This window comes from Nesoenas mayeri (genome assembly GCF_963082525.1).
Source record: "Nesoenas mayeri genome assembly, chromosome: 2".
In the NCBI taxonomy this organism is placed as follows: Eukaryota; Metazoa; Chordata; class Aves; order Columbiformes; family Columbidae; genus Nesoenas; species Nesoenas mayeri.
This window is the reverse complement of record NC_137543.1, coordinates 36,748,728-36,768,437: the sequence shown is the minus strand read 5'-3', so window position 1 is coordinate 36,768,437 and position 19,710 is coordinate 36,748,728. Positions and strand designations below refer to the sequence as shown.

The window sequence follows — 19,710 nt, the reverse complement described above, 5'->3', positions numbered from 1 at the left end:
ACATAAATGATAGCTGCTCTATAAGCATTAATTTAAATGACAGCAGAAACAAATGAATACTTAATAGTGTAATTTGTTTAAAAGATGATCAAATGTAGGTATGATTAACTTATGATGCATGGGAAAAAAGTAATTAAAATAAGACAACAGCATTTAATTACCTGTTGAGTAGAAGTTTTAGATTTTAATTAGACTAACTGTACATGCATCCTTTTCATATTTTTATCCTATTCACATAGTCAGAACATAATTCATTTCAACACCTCTCACTGTGGTAACTACTAAACCAATTTGTTTCACCTCATCTTTTCTGTTCAGGGCATTTTTCTAAGGGATGTTTTGATGCATCTCTGGATGCAGGATGGCTGGAATCCTAATTGAAACCTGGGAATGAATTGAATCATTTATATTCTTTTTATGCTAGTAACATAGATGTACAGCTCACTGAGTGGCAGCTCTGTAGGTAGTGTTCATGAACTCAGCTTATGTTTCCTTTCAGGTGACATTAAATAAGCTGTCACAAAATAATCCATTTCATAGAAAATTTGAGTCTCTTTTCCTCTTTCACAACTCCATTTTTCAGTGTCAATGTACGTCTATCCAGACGATTTGCTGCCCTGTAGTAAAAATTACATCCAGTCAGAAACAAATGGGCTACTGGTGATAGAAAATATTTTAACCTCTTTTGTTCAGGGTGGTATGATGCAGAAAGTGTTTGAAAGTGTGTATTTAATCTTCACATCAATACTGTCATGACTGATGGGAGACTGGGGGTAGCAGGCAGGGGCTGGGAGCAGCTGCAGCCCCTTCTGTTCCTTGGAAACCAGCTGAGTGAAATGAGGAATTCTCAGCCCAGTTGTGCTGGGAAAGCCAAACGTCTGTGCTGCCTTGCTGTGGTAATCTGTCAAGGCAAGGAATTTGTGATTCTGACATAAATTCTGAGATGATGAATTTGGGTCTTTTGTTTTTCTGACTTAAAAGGAGGAATGAGAGTGAAAGAGAGGGAACGAGAACAGATTTTTATTTGTTTACACAGTAAAATACATGGATTTGGGGTTTATGTTTCCCATAACAGAATGTTATGAGAGAACTGAAGGAGTTTTTCCCCTAATATTTTCCTTGTTTGGTTTGTCTGGGCTGATTGCATCCAAATGACCAGATACTTTCAGTGGTCAGAACTGCTTCCAGATTGCTTTGTGAACTTTAATACCATCTGCTTATCAGCTCTCAAAACAGGGAAGGAGAGTGGATGATTACATTTTGCTCATATTTCTTGACAATCCTTGATATTGAACCTTGCTCAGACCATTAGAACAGTCTTACCATATGAGGAACTCCCAGCTTTCATATCGTTTCATAAAACTGTACAACTTGTGTTGGTTTAAATTTGCGTTTGGTTGATCTCTCTGTGCTCGGCTGCCCTGTTGCTGAAGTACTTCCAGTTATGGCTTTTCCGTGTTTCCATCTGATGTTTTGTGTGTGCATTTGTTTCTTTCACAGCTGGTTTCCAGGGCAGTTTGATTGTGATAACAAATATGTAGTAATTAAAAAACTATATTTGAAGAACTGGAAGAAAGCACTAGCATGTAAATGTGTCTTTCCTAGTGAGTCAGTTTAGCATAGGACTGTGGGAGGTTTATATGATCAGTTTTATTAGACATGCCATCTCATTGATTCAGTATTCAACCAAAATGAAGCAATGTGAGTGGTTTTGTTGTTTGTATTTAGAAAGTAATAGCCTTATTTCATTATTACACGACAAAAGCCATAGCAGTGACTTACATTTAATTCTGCCGTTCATCAGACCTTTTACATGCCTTAAGAGAAACCTGAAATCTAGTGATATTGTATTGAAATTCAATCATGCCACTGATACTCTTTTAACATTTTTTAACATACGTTAATAAGTAAGAATGTTTTTTAAAAGACACAGTGGATGTATCTAACCAGCATTACTGTAGGACTTCACCTTGAATGTAAAATGTTTTATTAAGAGGTGTGATAATAGTTAACATCATCACTGCTGTCACCTTGAGTGTCTCTGCTACTAGTTTCCTAGGGATATGTTAAAAATATTGTCCTTAGGATTACTCGTTTTTTGCCTTGAGGTGTAATCTTAAATTTTAGCTTATATCATTCAGGATTGTATTGTCGTTGTTGCCTACCTCCATAATAGCCTATTAAGGAAATCCTAATTCTGCTGGTTTTCTCTCTGCTTTTTCCACTGTGCTTATGTCTTTATCTACACACTTGGAAACCTTGTTTCTGAATCACAGTTGGCGTTGTCAAAATGTGGGCGGCTCATAGTGTTCATGATCAGCAACCATTTCCTCAGGTTCTGGACAGAGAACAGTCTGTCGGTCTTTTCCAATCACAAGATCAGCATTTGCACCTAATTCTTCAAGCTGCCCTTCATTTAGGAGGTTCTTTTGTTAGTTTTGATTTATGCGTGCACAATATGATTTTTCTGTTCTTTCGATCTTTTGAGTTCCAGGCAGATGGGATTTATGGGAAAGTTGGCTCAGTAACTAGTTGGTTGAAAGCTGTACTTTGAGCCCATTAACCTGTTATACCTGCAGAGAGACTTTTTACCCTTTCTCTCTGGCTTAGGTTACACTTGTCAAATTAGATTTCAGATATTTTTGCTTTTTCCCATTGTCAATGGAACAAAGCTACCTTTGCAATCTGGTCTTGAAGGTTAGATGTTTAGATTTTGATTCCGGCAAATATTATGAGCATGTACTTTATTTGTGCAATATTTCACCTTTCAAAGACAAGATGAAAACACAGTGTTTGGAATTTCTAGTCTAATATTTAACTCTTATGCACCTTAATCAAACATATAACACAAACGATCAATAGATTTTTGCTTCAAGTTAACTCTGAGGTCAGTGTATACAAGAAACTGGGGAATAAAAGATTTTTCATTACCAAGGAAAATCACTTAGCTTATAAATTTTTAATGAAAGGCCATTAATAAAGCTACAGATCAAATTTAATATCTTCTACATTCACCAGTGTGAAACTTTTACAGTCCATAAATTTACTTAAGCGGTATTTAAAATGTGTCAGGGTTTGGGGTTTTTTCCCGTAAGAAAATAAGTGCAGACACGTTTTTCCTCCTACAGATCTTCTCAGCAAGATGAGTGTTTGATTGAAACACATTGTCTGTTCTGTGCGCTTAACAGGAATTATACAGAATTTTTTGGTCAGGATTTTGCCAAAAGGCTACTCAAAAGTATATTTTAACCACGTCTCTTAGTTTAATTATTTGAACTTGATATAGGCAGCTCTTGTCAGGTTCTGCTGAGGTGAGGTCATTTTCTGTCCACCTCATGTTTCTGATTGAAGAGATTTGAATGTTGCGGTACTTTGGTTGTGAACAGAAAAACCATCAAGCAGCTTACTGGTGCCGAATGGAGCCCCTCTCACCTCTTGGATGATAGCAGCCCTCAAACATGTTGTACTTCCCAAAAGTACCTTTTTCTGCTCAGTTACCTTTGTCTATGAGCCTTCTACAGCTTTGGTCTTGATTGTGTGGGAAAACAACTCTCCAGCCTTGTCCACCCCATGACAGCTGAAATCAGATGGCATGTCCAAAATTACTTTCTCTACTACTTCTTGTCTGCTATGGTGACAGGTTGTTCTCCAGCAAGATCTTTAGCTCTGAAGCTTTCCTGGTTGCTCTGACAAAGCAATTACAGCGTTTTCATTAGGATGTGGTACCATGATCAGTTTTTATCCTCAAGTGTTTTACTTGAAAAAGATTGGCAAAGAAGGGGAGGACAGTTTATTTGAAGAAATGCCCTATTTATTTTCTTTTTTGAAAGGAGTAAGTGTCTCTAAATTTTGGACTGAACTGCACTAATGATCCATGAGAATAACAAAGCTAAATTAATGGCAAGTGGTCAGGATAATGGTACCAAAGCTTGGGTCTGCATTAACAGTGGAGGACAAGAGATAACATCTGCAGAAACCACCTGGGAAAGGATTCATATAATTACAAAAAAATTATTGTCCTTCAGTTGTCATTCTCTCTGCGCTTGTCAACAACAAACCACAAAAAACCCCAGCAAAACAAGGCAAATGCATTTGATTGTAAGTCAGCAGGAACACTTGTTACACTCAAAATCCTTAAATCTTTCTACTTAAGAAACCTTCTAGTGTTCAGACTGATGCCTGCATAAGAAGGATGGGGGCAGGTCTGTTCTGTAATCTTTTTATTCATAACATAATTGATCTAAACTCAGTTATTTTAAGGAAATGACTGCTGTCAGGTCACTGACTTCCGTCCTCCATTGCAGCTGCACTCTGAGCGTCACCCTGGAGCAGGCGATCATCCTGGCTCGCAGCCACGGGCTGCCCCCGCGGTACATCATGCAGGCCACAGATGTCATGCGCAAACAGGTAAGGTGGATGTTTCCTAACAAGACGGCTTAGCATCAAACAACAGTGACTTGACTGAGTATTTTTTAACCTTCATCTTAATGTTGTTTAAAGTCTATGTGAGTTTTCTTTGCGGTTTTTTTTTTTTTTTTTTAATTCTCTTCCTTTATTCTTGACTGAAAGGTGTTGTGTGGGGTTTTTTTTGTTGTTGTTTTGTGGTATTTTGAGGTCTGTATCTAGTGCAGTGCCTCAAGGGTCAGTACTGGGACGAGTACTATGCAATATATTCATCAGTGATTTGGACAAGGGAACAGAGTGCACTATCAGCAAGTTTGCTGATGACACCAAGCTGGGAGGAGTGTCTGACACACCAGAAGGCTGTGCTGCCATCCAGCGGGACCTGGACAGGCTGGAGAGTTGGGCGGGGAAAAATTTAATGAATTATAACAAGGGCAAGTGTAGAGTCCTGCATCTGAGTAGGAGCAACTCCAGGTTCCAGTGTAAGTTGGGGAATGACCTGTTAGAGAGCAGCATAGGGGAAAGGGACCTGGGGGTCCTGGTGGACAGCAGGATGACCATGAGCCAGCACTGTGCCCTTGTGGCCAGGAAGGCCAATGGCATCCTGGGGTGTATTACAAGGCGAGTGGTTAGTAGGTTGAGAGTAGTTCTCCTTCCCCTCTACTCTGCCCTGGTGAGACCACATCTGGAATATTGTGTCCAGTTCTGGGCCCCTCAGTTCAAGAAGGACAGGGAACTGCTGGAGAGGGTCCAGTGTAGGGCAACAAAGATGATTAAGGGAGTGGAGCATCTCCCTTATGAGGAAAGGCTGAGGGAGCTGGATCTCTTTAGCTTGGAGGAGACTGAGGAGTGACCTTATTAATGTTTACAAATATATAAATGGTGAGTGTCACGAGGATGGAGCCAGGCTCTTCTCGATGACAACCAATGACAGGACAAGGGGCAATGAGTACAAACTGGAATACAAGAAGTTCCACTTAAATTTGAGGAGAAACTTCTTCTCAGTGAGGGTAACAGAGCACTGGAACAGGCTGCCCAGGGGGGTTGTGGAGTCTCCTTCTCTGGAGACATTAAAAACCTGCCTGGACACATTCCTGTGTAGCCTCATCTAGGTGTTCCTGCTCTGGCGGGGGGATTGGACTAGATGATCTTTTGAGGTCCCTTCCAATCCCTAACATTCTGTGATTCCTTGTTTAAAAGCTACTTACATTAACTTTTTTGTTTGGGTTTGTTTTTTTTTTTTTTTTGTGATGGGTTTTGTTGTTGTTGTGTTTTTGTTTGTTTGCTCATTTTTTTAAATAATGGACAGACTGTTTTTAGCCAGATACTTCTTTCCCTGCATGGATCATAATTTTTACAGAGGTATGATTTTAAGATTTTACTTAATGATTTTTGTATAGTAATTACTGCGGCATCACCTTACATCAGAATATTCTGTTGAGTAAGACAATCTTTATTTTAATATATAGTATCCATAAAAATAATTTAAGATTATTAACTATTGTTCATAAAAGGTGACTCATACACTGAATGAACGGGATGTGTAGGAGGGAAAGGGAAAAATAAATACCATGGTTTTTAACTTTCCAGGCAAGAATATACTTATTTCAAAATGGTGTTTTTCACTCTTTGGTCATACTAGAATATCAGGATTTCGAGACTGCTGTGGATAGATAACCATCTCAACATGTACTCTTAGTGCTAAGGTATGACAAAAAAATGCTGGATTAAAAGACAGTAACAACTGAAAATGGGGGATACAATCTATTGGCACAACTTTTCCTAGAATATCTTGTTATCAGATAAATACTTTGAAAAGGCTGTTCGGAACCTTGGAAGGTGTTCAAAGGAGGAGCACGACTGATCCAGAGGTTGTTAGACAGGGCTCATGAAGTGAAGATTAAAGAGCTCAACCTATTCATTTGATCAAAGAGAGTTTGAGTGGGGGGCTTAATCACTCTGTGTGCATATGGAACATATATCCCAGCCTGCGGAAGTTTTCAACCTTATGACAAAAACATAAACAAGATACAGGAGGCACTCAATCTTGACATGGAAAAAAGATAATGAATTATTGGAACAATTTATCACAGATAAGGCTCATAATTTCTGGTTTTTAGTTTGCATCTAATTTTATTGTTTTCATTAATTCTGCTACATGTTCTGTTCAGCAATCACAGTTTAGTTATGAAAATGATTAATCAGCTGTACTTTACTTCTAACATGCTGTAGATAAAAATACACATATGCTAGATCAAACCTTTAGTCTGTTAAAGCAATTGTGTAGATATTCTCAAGCCATAGATTCTGATCAGTTACATGTAAGTGCTGCTGCCTAACATGGATACATGAGAGTACTTAGTCTTATTCCTTTTCATATTGGACTTTCACTTTATTCAGTGCATAAATTAAGTTTATGTGGCGAATAGATACCCTCAAGGTTCCTGAACTGGATCGTGTAGGTCTGCTCAGAAATTACAGCTTTTACTTGACCTGAAAAGAAAGCTACTGCTGTATAAGGAGTATCCTGCTTGTGTGGGTTGATATGTCTGCTCCTGAAGTTCTAGACAAGAGGAAGATCTGGGCATTTTGCAATCAAAAAACATGGACATGGAGTTTCATATAGGTCTGCTTGTGGGATATATGCTGTCAAAGGGTACGTTTTCAATCTACAGTTCTAGACCCTTTTCAAAAATGCTGATTCATTTGTGGATCTTCTGCAGTTTCTTAAATGAAAATGAAAGACAAGATGAAAGTACCTTGCATGGTTTTGAGCAGCTGTTCCTGTACTTGCTCAAACAGAGATGTAGAAAAAAGCCTTGAGTGAGGCTGCATTCTCTGAAGTAAAACAGCAGGTGATCAATAGCTGTTAAAGATACCAATATCTCAATACCACCCACAGACACTGCAGAAAAGTCTGCTGGTGTATCAAGCTGGACTTTTTTCACACATTTTTCCTCTTGCAGGAAACCAGTACAGCATTTAATAGAGTAATAATCTTTTGTTGTAATTTTAAATTAGTCTTGAAGTTCTGTAGTAGAAATATAACCCTCCATTAAATTCTAAATGTTTTGGAGTAATTTCAACAACACACTATGGTATTTTCTAGAAACGTGTTCCGGTTTTAATGTTTAAATTATCTGCAGGATTTAACTGTGAGAAGCGTAATGCAGGCCATAAAACTCAGAGAGGAAAAAGAAAAAGTGGAGTTTGATGCGGAACATTTAGTTAAGGGCAATAAGTGTATCTTTTACCTGGCTTAATATAAAACAACAAAAAACCAACAACCAAACAAAAACTTTATTATCCTGTTTACACCCTGAATCTTTTGTGGATAGTAGCCACAGGGAGGTGAACATGAAAGGACATCTACTCCACCTGTTTTTCTGGAGAAGCCAGGAACGTTGTCTCCTACCAGTATCAGCTTTCCATGAGGAGAAATTATCTGGAAGCTGACACCTCCTCCAGCTTGGGGCACCAGTGCTGAGTAACTGCAGACACCTGATTGAATGGATGGCCCCAGGAAGTGTTGTGGGGTTTTCAGTTGAATGAGGTCATGATCATGTTTAACAAGACTCATAATAGCCCTGAATCTATTGTTGGAATAATTTTCAAAGTAATTGCTCTGTCAGTTATAATTAGGTATTCACAAGCACCTGTTCTTTGAGAACTAAAGAGACCAACCTGTGAGAGTTGGAATGAATTTGGGTTTGTAGGATGGTTATAGTTAAGTGATTTCTGTTTTTCATCTGCTAATCGAGTCTAGATTGATTTTTTAAATGAAAATTTTGAGAAAATGCCCCGCTATCTTTTAGTAACTTTACTTGCTCATATATGTTTATTCACACAAACTTCTGCACCCACAAAATGCTGTGTAAAGCATCGTGACAGAAGTGTGTCTTAAGGATGCAGCAAAGTGTGGAGGGGACAGAGGCCTGGGGCGGGAGCTGCAGGGGGACACAGAGCTCTGATCCGAGCAAGAAACGTAACTAGCAAGCTGGTAAACAGAAAAGGCTAGGAGAGAATTTGTGTTGTCTTTTGGGTAATCATTTTTCATGCCTTTTCATGAGTGTAATAACAGCCCTACATTTTGCATAATTCTCATAAGAATTGTACTGATTTACACCTCTTTGAGCAAGACATAAAGAGAATCTGTTTTCTTTATGTGACTGGTTCTTGCTATCCTTAAATTAGCGTGTAGCTTGAAAATAACCCTATCATTTTTTTCCTCATGGCAGTGAGAATACTAGTTCATATATAAGAGTCCAGATGGATGGTGGTGCCTCCTCAGAGCTGCCGGGATCTTTCTCCAGTGCCCTGGCAGTACTGGTACACAGGGGGAAGCATTCTAGACCCGCGTAGCACAACTGCTCCTTATGGCCTACATGATACAAAAAGTGTCAATATTTACATTGCCATAGCTTTAAGAATAGTGTTGGAGAACTATGAATTAACAGTATCTTGAAATAGAAATAACATAATGGTGCTCAGGGGAGACAAAGAGATGTCATGTAACAAGTTGCTAGTAATTCTTGGGGGCTTTTCCTCAAAAGAAATAAGAATTTAGTGCCTGTAAGTAAAGTCTAATTTGTTCTCCTGCTAAACAATAAATTACATGCTTGTATAAAGATAGACTCCTTTTTCTATCAGTGCATTTGATTTATTATGTGAGCAAGATACTAAAATTAATTTGTCTAGTGAGTGATGCAAGTAAAAATAGACTGATTTTGTTCTCAAAGGTAATCACAGTACTGACATCCAGGATCTACATGTGATTAATTTAGGTAGTTTTCCCATGTATATGCATATTCTTGCTCTCAGTTACATTAATCACATGTCAGTCTCAGCAGTCTTGTCACGATGAGGTTTCTTTATTATGATAAAATTTTAGAAAATGGCACTGAAGAAAGGACACTGAAGGTGATGAAGGTCTGGACTCAACATGTCTAACTTTGTAACCAACAACACATCAGCTCTCCTTACGGAGTTCATGACAGACACTTGTCTTACCTGTTCTCAGACCTCCAGCAGTGGAGATTCCTGCACAGTGCTGCCCAAGTGGTCTGTTTCACAGTTTTCTTAACCTTTTCTTTAGGATGTTTTACTTAATGCCTCATTTGAGGTTTTTTCTTTTTTTTCCCCTTAAATCTAATTTTCATGTTTTCTGTCTATTATACTGTAGACTTACAGACCAGATTTTGCTCTCTTTTTAGCAGTAGACTTTTAGTATATTGACAGTTTCCAGAGATGGGGCATCCACCATCTTTCTGGGCAACCTGCTCTAGTGTTTCACCACCCTCATTGTAAAAAAATTTCTTCCTTATATCTAGTCTGAATATACCTTCTTTTAATTTAAAACCATTACCCCCTGTCCTGTTGCAACAGGCCCTGCTAAAATGTCTGTCCCAAAATTTATGGGAATTTCCCTGGTAAGCCATCACTTTTGTAGATAGAAGAACATAATTTCATCTGATTTTTTCAGTTTTGTTTTCTTACCTAATCATTCTCCCTATTCTCTTCTGAACCCTTTTCAAGTTTTTATTAAAGAGGAGAAGTAACTATGAAGACTTACCAAAAGATCTTACAGAACTTCATGACTGAGCAATAAAATGGCAGATGAAAATCAGTGCAGATAACTCTTAAATGATGTACATGGGGCAAAAAAACAAATTCTGAGTTCACATTCAAAATAATTGACTGTGAGTCAGCCATTGCATCTGCATCTCATCTTTAAGACCTCAGGACATGACAGAAAACATCAGCTCAATTCTCAGTAACTATCAAGAGAGCAAATCAGAAGTTATAATAGTTTAGGTCATGACAGGTGCTGTCATGACCCTTCATTTTGAACTGTCTGATGTTCTGATCCCTTCAATAATGATATAGAATAATGGAAAAGGTACAGAGAAGGTCAGAAAAAAAAATAATCAGTGGTTGAATAATCAGTGGTTGGGAATGGTTTATAGACAGGACAAAATACTCCGGGGTTGTTCAGCTTCATGAGTGAAGAAGGATATGACAGAGATCTAAAGAACATATGGCATGGATGGGGACTGACCATTGTCCTCCAGTGCAGAAGTAAAGGCATCAAATGAAACTGGCAGTTTCAAACCAAATGAAAATAGTGGTTCTTGACACAGCAAGCAAAGATTGTACCCAAGATGTAGATCTCCTTCCACAAGGTTAGTGATGGGAAGTTATTAGGGGATTCAAGATGAGATGGGAAAGAAGAGAATCACTGAAATTTATTGAATCCATACTCGCTGCTAAACAGAGGAAATATCAAGTGACTAATGAATGAATTCTGGGGGACTTTATAGGGAAAGACATGTTTGTGATGGTCTGTAGTCATGTGTTTTTTGCAACTGTTGGAGTCAAGCTTACTGGGCTAGATTTAAAGCTAGTATAATCACTTTCATATTTAGCCTTTGGTTTTGTAGGTACTCTAGTTATTTTCTCTGTCTTAACCGCTGTTTTATTCCTAAAAGAAATGTAAGGACACAGTATTTTTTGTGGCACATGTTGATTTACTTGAACTGTAAGAACTCACCTGTGTGTAACCAAACAGCCTGTTTCATCTTTTTTTGAGCCCTGAACAGTGAGCTAATACTTTCTAAATTACCTGGGTACCAGATTTCAGTCAAATGCGAGGTCTAGACTTACTCTACCTATTGATTCAATGATTATACCTCGTTTTTACATCATGTGCAGCTGCCATTGCAGCTCTCTTTAGAATGTAAATGATCCTTGGTGTTTCACACCAATCTAAGATCTCACAGTAAGAATTCTGAGTTTATCTTTTTTTTATTCTCTGTTACTTTGTCCTGAAGTTAGGTAGTCCAGAAGGAGAAATAAAGGGAGCATTAGTGTATGGATTACAGACTGAACAAGTAGTTTCCATCTCCTTTAAAATGTTAGAAAACATAAAGAGATTGTAAATCTAAAATTGCACTTCAAAAGCTAGACCTCATGATTTAAAACCAAATTTTACTAAGTTATTTCATATGTCTAAGTTAATTAGTTTGCAGAAGTCTGTATTTTTTACCATCATGGTATATGAATGTTGTGTATGTTTTATCAACTTCCTCCTTATTGGCCGAGTCAGGTGAAAGTGCTTTCACTATTGCTTCTCAAAGGATCAACTGAGGTACAGAGAGACCAGCTGTTCTAGTTGACCCTGCTTTAGGCAGGGGTGTTGGACTAAACCAGGGGTGTCAAGCTCAATTTTCACTGGGGGCCTCATCAGCCTCGCAGTTGCCTTCAAAGGGCTGAATTACTTTTATGACTGTACAAATGTAGGAGTAGTTCCATTACCTCTGGGCTAAACAATCTCAGGAGGTTCCTACCAACCTGACTTCTTTGTGATCCTGTGATTATAAAGGAAGATCAAGACCTGCATTTTCATAATCCTAATTTAGTGCCTCAATTTAGGCCATTTTTCTAGATTGAACTAGAAAGCTGTTCATAGGAAATAATTTGTAATGTTTGTTTGTTCAAAAATTCATAGGAAATAAGTGACATTTCAGAAAAGAACTTTATTATCCATGCCATCTACTAAGAATGGTGACAAAAATCAAACAAATTGAAGCAAGATGCGTTTGAATTGTTTTAAATCTTGAATGTGTTTTTCCAAATTAAGTCTTTTATGTTAATAAGATTTACATATATACATTTATTTAAAGACAAGTGGAAGGATTTTGTCTCTCTTCTGCATGTTTCTCTCTTGTTGCCCACCTTAGAAGAGAGTTGTTTCGGAACATGGAGCATATGTATTAATTATAATCACAGTTCTGTTCATCTAGAAAGCTTAGAAAACTTTCTAACTTGTGTTGGAATAAATGAAGCGAAACTGTTATTTTTCTTTCACAGGGTGCGAGAGTGCAAAACACAGCCAAGAATTTAGGAGTGAGAGATCGAACGCCACAGTCTGTCCCAAGGTAACTGATTGCTTGTGTCCTAGAGCTTGATTTTGTCTAGTTGTGCCAAATTCTGTCCTAGCTACTCAAAACCTAACAGGAGACATTGACTGTATTTTGCACTAACTGGTAAGATTTTGCTTTTAATGTATATAAAATCCACTACGTTTTTAGCCACACAATTTTACTTAATTAGTTGCAGAAGTTCTGGCTTTGTAGCACTTCAAAATGTGCCCAGTTTTGAAAAATGAAGCCTTGTTCATGTTAATTATGAAAACACTGGAGTAAGTCCTTTATCATTTGTGATGTTTAGTGGTTTTGGGGAAATATTTGGAACTAAATCAATAACCCCATTTTAATGAAATAGTGTACTGCAGTATCTCAGCAAAATCATGTTCTAGTTGCTTTTAGAGATGATGTAGCCTTTCTTTGTCTCTTTCTGAAACAAACATCCATTGGAATGAAAAATGCAACTGTTCTATATTTATCCAGCTTCTTAATGCTGTGATGGATGGCAGGTACCTGAAACGTTTCTTAACAAGCCCAGTATTTATAAATGAAAATAAACAAGAACGTTCTCAGATTTATCTTGAAGTGGTTTTATTAATCTAGCTCTAATTTAAACTTTTTTTAACCAATTTAAAACATAATGTTTTTTGTTGACTAACAATAACACATTGAATGCTAAACAGTTATGTGGAATACATAACAGACCCACTGTGGTGTTTAAATTTCAGTAGGGAAACAGTGAATTAGTAATACCTGATAGAGGTAACCATGTGAATGAACACATGTGCTATCCATAGCCTAACAGAGAGTCTGCCTGCTGGATTCTGACCATTTACAGTCTGAACTTCTTCTTATGCTATTTGTTCCCCTTTTCTCAGGTGTCCCAGTTTCTCCCAGTAGGGAGTCAGGCTACTGCTCATCATTTGTGACAAATCACTGCACGTTGTTCTGTGCCCATGCTCAAACTCACTCTAGGAAAGGGTGTACCTTAAGTGTACAAGATGTAAATCTGAGTAGCAGCTGCTGTTCAGTTGCTGAGTAGCAGCATTTGTTGGAGCATATATGCATCTTGCATGCCCCATAAAGGAGATTAAATAAGATCCAACTGAAGTACTGAGTCTAGAGTAAACCCATCAGCAATAAAGACTTGGCTTTTACCAGCCGATGAAATCATCCCTTCTCACAGTAATGATTAGCCTAGAGGAAATCCAGGACCAAAACTGCCCAAGCAACTGTCTTGCGTTGTGGGAACCTGTGACAGTAAAGTAACATTTTATTACAGTAAAAGCTGTGAGAAGCCTTTTCATTTTTTAACTGTATGGTTTTGGCCTTAAATGGGCTTCTCTTTCATGACATAATTCTGGAGACAGACACAGAACTGTTGCAAATGAAGCTTCTCCCACCTCTAAATCAAAAAGCACTTATCTAGATTCAGAGCTTTTGTGAGATAGGAAAAATCCAAGTTCTTATAGCCATGAGATATTTTTTGGCTTTGTACCAGTTGAGAAAAGATTGCCTCTTTCCAGTTGACACTCCTACAACATTGCAATTGAAAGCTGAAGAAAAGTTATGGGAGAGCTCCTGGAACATAGAATAGACATCCAGATGCACCCAGCACGCTCGCCAGTCTGCAGCCACAGCAATGTCACAGGAATATCTCATTGAGCTCAGTGTTCAGGGCATTTGGTGTTCCATGGGAGAGATAAGTCATGTAAGTCAGAATTGTTATCAGCAGGAGCAATATTTTTGATGTATAGGTAAACAATACTGTGGGTGCTCAATTCTTTGCCTTGAAAATAATTTTACCATTACATTTGGTTCCATTTAACATCACTTGGCAGTGTTCTCAGTTCTCTGCAGTTGCCACTGTTTTCTGTCTTTTCTCAACTGATCTGTTCTTACCATCTCAAATAGATGTTCCATATATGTTGACCCAGAGCTGCTTCTGCTCGGTACCATCTTCAGCAACTGCAGCTCCTTAGGGGTTTATGCAGCCTTGTTGTTAGTTTGCTTCAGAATTCCGAGACAAGTAATGCCAAGACAAGTAATCCAATGGTTACCGTTTATGCTGAAGAATACACGGACCTTGGTACTTGGGGCTGCGTTTTTCTACTCATTGTTCCATAGAAACTGGATTTTGTTAAAATACCATCAAGAACTAATCCCACTGCAATTACTTAGATGAGATTTTGACAGTAATTTTATCTGCCTTTTGCCAGCTTTGAATATTACTGTTTTATTGCACCAGCAGAATAAAATAACTCAAATAGTCCCTGTTTATTTTTCTCTGCATACTTTTCTCTATAAAGATCAGGCCATCTTATTCTCTCATTGGTATACAAATACGAGATACGTGTGTATTGGCTGATGTATGGCTCCGAAGAAATACATGGCGTCTGCACAATGTGACCTTAAAGGATCACATGTCTGAATCTGCCAGATAACAATGTGGAAGAGCCCAGTGATGTTCAGAAGACATTATGGTGGAGGTTTGAAAGCGGGTTTACACTTGCTGTTTGGCTGACAGAACTGATGCTCCCCGTTCCTACTGCTTCATAATCACTTCCAGTTGAGATTCAGAGACAAGTTATTTAGCCCAGAGCCATTTTGTGTTATCAGTGTCCTATGGGTTTTAACTCCTAAGGGAACTGAAGACTGAACAGCAGCGATCCTGCCCTGCTCTTGCGTAGCCACAGGAGACTTCTTCTGACAAGATGTGCCTGGATGTTGAAGAGGCTTTCAGTACACATGGGGCAGCTGTATATACTGTGCCTCACATAATTTCAGCAGCAGAGCATCGTGCCAAGAAGGCACCAGCCCATTAATTGTGGATTGTTTGTGGAGCCCAGCCACATTTACAGAGTTTTGTTTTCTGTGTTTACTTGCAGTATGATTTCAAAATTTACAATTAGTTAAAATGGAGTCATATAAATTAATACTTTTAGCAGGCAAATTTGCAAAGTACCCTTGGAGAACTCAGAAACCCTGAGCACCTTATATATCCCTAGCACCAAAGCCATTGGGTGATTCACCACCCTGCCTGTAGCCAGGCCAGACCTACCAAACCTGCCATCTCGATTGCTTTGGTATTTTAATAATAGAGATTCTTCATGTTAATTGCTGATGCACATGCTGTGTCTCTTCAGTTTTGGATTCTGATGATTTTTCTCCTTCTCGTGACACACTTGGTCTCTTCTCTTTGCTGTTCCTTCAATGATACAGAGGAAAATATGTAATCTCCAAATGAGATCATGTCTGTTACTGGTTCTAATTGCTGTGGTTGCAGGAGAGATACTGTATGCTGGACATACTTACTGAAGAGAAAGCCTGAGGTCAGAATGATTGCCACTCATTTTCAGTATTCCTAACATTAAAGTTTCAAACACTTGCTAATTATCAAGTCCATGTAAAAGTGTTTAATAGGAGTTCAAAAGCCTTTCTAAATGAAGGAGTGGCTATTTCAGTCAGGTAGTCATTTAAATTTAATCTTGCTGATCTTGACTTCATACATGTAGAAATGGGGCAGGGGGAGAGGGTAAATCTTTATGCTGGCATGTCACATGATATTTGTCTTAGGTTCTTCAAACAGCATCAGTTTTACAGGGAACTGTGTTAGTATGAGGTCAGACTGTGCAAAAACAAAAGAAAAATGGAGGCAATTGCATTCAAGCAGCATTTCCAGTTTAGAAATTCAGAGCAGCAACTCTTAATTGGATTAATGGAGACTTAACTTTCTCCAGAATGGAGTCTTCAGTGCAGAAATGTGAGAACTTGACTAAATGGAATGTCTTTATAAGATTACTTAAAGATGTGTGTTTTAATGATAACCACTTTCAAGGCAAACATTCATGCTCACGAACGAGATTTTACTGGGCTCACACCAACGTTATCAAACCGAATTCAGTGCCTCATGTTTTGCAGCGCAGAAAGATTTAGATTTAGTTGGTGTGTCTTAAGGTCACTCATTTTAATAATGACCAAACTCTTGGTATAACAATTGCTTTGTTCTTTTGTCATTGGCAGATTATACAAGCTATGCCAGCCACCACCACCTGTTGGAGAAGAATGAGGAGAATTGCTCCAGAAAATAATCCAATAATGGCCTTTAGGATACTGGGACTATATGATGAAATTGAACTGCAAGACAGCAGCATCTGCCTTGGGCTTTGATAAATTAAAAAAAACAAACAAACAAACAACAAAACTTTACTCAGGATAAAGAAAGAAATACCGTAAATGTTCTCTATTGGCACTGAGAAATGACTTCCAAAAAACATTTCTGGATTCTGTGCACTCTGGCCTTACACTAGTAGGACAGGAATCTTCCTTGGGAATTTTACACTGGAATCGGATTCATTTGATGTATCTTGTTCAGCCACACGATAGCTATAGCCAGCAGCTTGAAAACAAACGTTTTGTTCAGAGAGAATTAATTCAGTTGTATGCTCCACAGAATGTGTTCTTGTGGAAGGAATAAAAGGCTAGACAAACTAGGCTCAGAAATGAGCATGCACTTCATATGGGGCCCTTTGCACTGATAGTCCCTTTTTTCCTGTCACCATGATAATTTCTCAGAACGATGACTTTACTGTTTCAATGATAAGTGAGGTTTAAAGGTGGAAAGCTCATCTCAATTGTGTTTAGAGGCTGCAGGCAGACTGCTGTGATGAACCTGTGCTTGTAATTAGTAAACTCAGCTGTGTCTTAAGCAACCTCTGTCATATTTCGTTAGAGAAGAACCTATTAATATATGGCATGTGACATGAAGTTTTTGCCCTTTTTAGTTGCCATTATAATGAAGGAGAAGAAGTATAAGTCTGATCTTCATAGTTAGACTGAATTTCAGACTCTGTCTAATGGATGTTTTATATTACTGCTCGTCTGCATTTTTGAGTTTTCCAGAGTTGTTTATATTCCTGTATAACACTATACTAGCAAATCTACTTAAGGCGAGGATGAGGCACTATTGTTATGTTTAACTGGAAATGTCTGTGGTTTAAGTTGCAGCACAGTTTGGGGTTTGATGTTTTATGCGACCATTTCCCATATTTTGCCAGAATTGTTTCATGCAGCACAGTTCTGTGGAGTGGTAATTGTCATAGATTTATTTTGACATTATATTGAGTATTTAGAGGGCCCAGGGAAAATATCTCTGCGTTTGGCTGTTCTTTTGGCCAAAGAATTCTCACAGAAAATGCCCCCAAATGAGGTTTCATTTATGAGCACTTGAAAACAAAAGCTATTCTCAAATAATTCTACTTGTAGCAGTAGCTACACATTCGATCAAAGCAGGACATACACTGTCTGAATAAAATGTATTTTTTGTACAACAGCAGCCTATAGTTATGTTGTAGCAATCAAACCTCACTATAATTGTTGCATGTTCTCTAATTATTTATGAAATCTCCAAGTATATCAATCCACAATGAAATACATGAGACTTCAAAATGAGCTGTACTCTTGCAGAGAGTGTTCATATATAGGAAATTTAGGGGACTTGTTACTTTTCTCCAAAGGAGGAATTAGAGCTCCTACCTTTTTCAGTATTCTTAATGTTTTTACACAGACGTTAACTTTGCTAAGAAAATAAATATTTTTCTATATCCACAGATACATATGTCTGTGCATATAGTGCATATATGTGAGTTTCAATATGTATATATTTATATAGTCAAATCAATTACCTGTGCATCCTTAAATGTAGAACATTGGCCTTAAACTGTAACAAAGACATGCAGTAATGAACACTTCAGTAACAGTTTTGCCTTTGTGCTTTGAAGTTTACACTCTTTCACAGTTACTGGAAGCTGTGGGACTACGTTTTTATTAAACAAACAAACAAACAAACAAACAACCTAGAAAATGAAGCTTTACTCTTTAGAAGCTTACTCTTTTTGTCTAGGATGACCTAATTCCTGTACCTAAGAAAGAGTCAGAATTTCTGTAATTGGTCTTCTAGTCAGGATCTCATATTTCTGGATGTGTTTAATTCCGAGAGGCAGTATTGATGAGGGTCATTCCCAATCCAGCCAAAAGCAGCAAAAATGTTTCATTTTTGCTTGTTCAGACGCTGGGAGCCCAGAGAATCCACAACCTCTTTGTGCTGAGGATGGTGCCCCGGCCACAAGCTCCCGTCTTCCTCTGAGATTTGCCCACATGAGTTTTGGTTTTGAACAACAAGGCAAGTCAGCTGCATGGAGCTGCTAATCCTGTAAAATATAAAGTAGAGGACAAGATCTTTTGCATGCACACACGCAACTAGTCATCACTTTTTCTTTTTAATTGCATTGAAAATGGTAGGAGCGCAAATATGCCAAATTGTCTTCCTGTATAATATGGTAATTTGCAATTAATTTTGTTGTTGAAAACACGGTGTAATAGTCATTTATAAACACTGAAGAACAAATAGTTATGAGCTCATCACTGGACCAAATTCTTTGGCTATTGTTTCATGATTGTGCATCAGAAATCTTGACCTCTTGTTTTTGTATCTGATTTTTAGCTCTTTATTCTTTTTCACCCCCTAGAGGCAGTTTTCAAAAACTTGCTCAGCACTATGAGCTTGTTTGGTGACCCATTCTGCAAATTGAAGTATCTCTTTAGCCAAGCATCAAAGGGGCTGAGAAGCTCAAGTCCTGTTTTTTGGGGCTCACAGGTAGTATGTAAAGATAGGATTTCCAGAGAAAAATGGGCATAAATGTCCCACTGACAGTCTATGGAAAGTGGGTGCCTAATTTCTCAAATTTTCCTTCAAAAAACAGTGTTCACTTGAAACATTATGCAGCTTTTCAAACTGCTTTTCTCGTCCCTCTGTTTTCAGAGCGCACTGCACATTCTAACACAGCTGGCTTCTGATAACATCAGATAGACCTCTATGAATCCCATTCTTAAATTATAAACTTACATCTGTTCGGTATTAAAGCTATTTATGTTGTTTGGTATATGTAGATGATGTATTTGTTCCTTATGCAAGGTGCACGCGCAGAGTGAAAAAAAAAATCCATTCTCACCACAGTATGTTTATCCTCTCATAAATTTTTCGACTGACAGATGACAAGAAGGGATGACCAAGACTGATGATTTACAAGAACTGTGACACCCATAACTTGTTAAATCTTTGCTTCTACAGCAACAGATTTTGCAGCCTGGTTTTAGGACAATGTGTTGTACCCGTTCAGGGAAAGCATTCTGTATGTAATTTCTACTTTCTGATCCAAGATGAGTGTAATTCTTCTGGGAATAAATTCAAAGGTTTAGAGACATACATTACCAAATACTGACTACTGTGATTCAGTGGTGGTCTGTAGGGGAAGTATAGGAGATCTAACAGCTGCGAAGGGAGGGTCAAGGGCCAAGAAACAGTGAAGTTTCCATAGGGTTC

At 38.1% G+C, this 19,710-nt stretch overlaps 1 protein-coding gene across 1 annotated transcript in view; it reads left to right on the top strand.

Moving 5' to 3' along the window:
- The window catches only part of PREX2 (phosphatidylinositol-3,4,5-trisphosphate dependent Rac exchange factor 2), a gene marked incomplete at both ends in the record, with an annotated part of 173,024 nt that extends 156,626 nt beyond the window's left edge, over positions 1 to 16,398 (top strand). Inside the window, 3 exons of the mRNA XM_080338602.1 lie at positions 4,305 to 4,407; positions 12,274 to 12,341; positions 16,353 to 16,398. Coding sequence (XP_080194728.1) covers positions 4,305 to 4,407; positions 12,274 to 12,341; positions 16,353 to 16,398 — 217 coding nt within the window. The remainder of the gene's footprint in view (positions 1 to 4,304; positions 4,408 to 12,273; positions 12,342 to 16,352) is intronic.
- Positions 16,399 to 19,710: the final 3,312 nt, after the last annotated feature.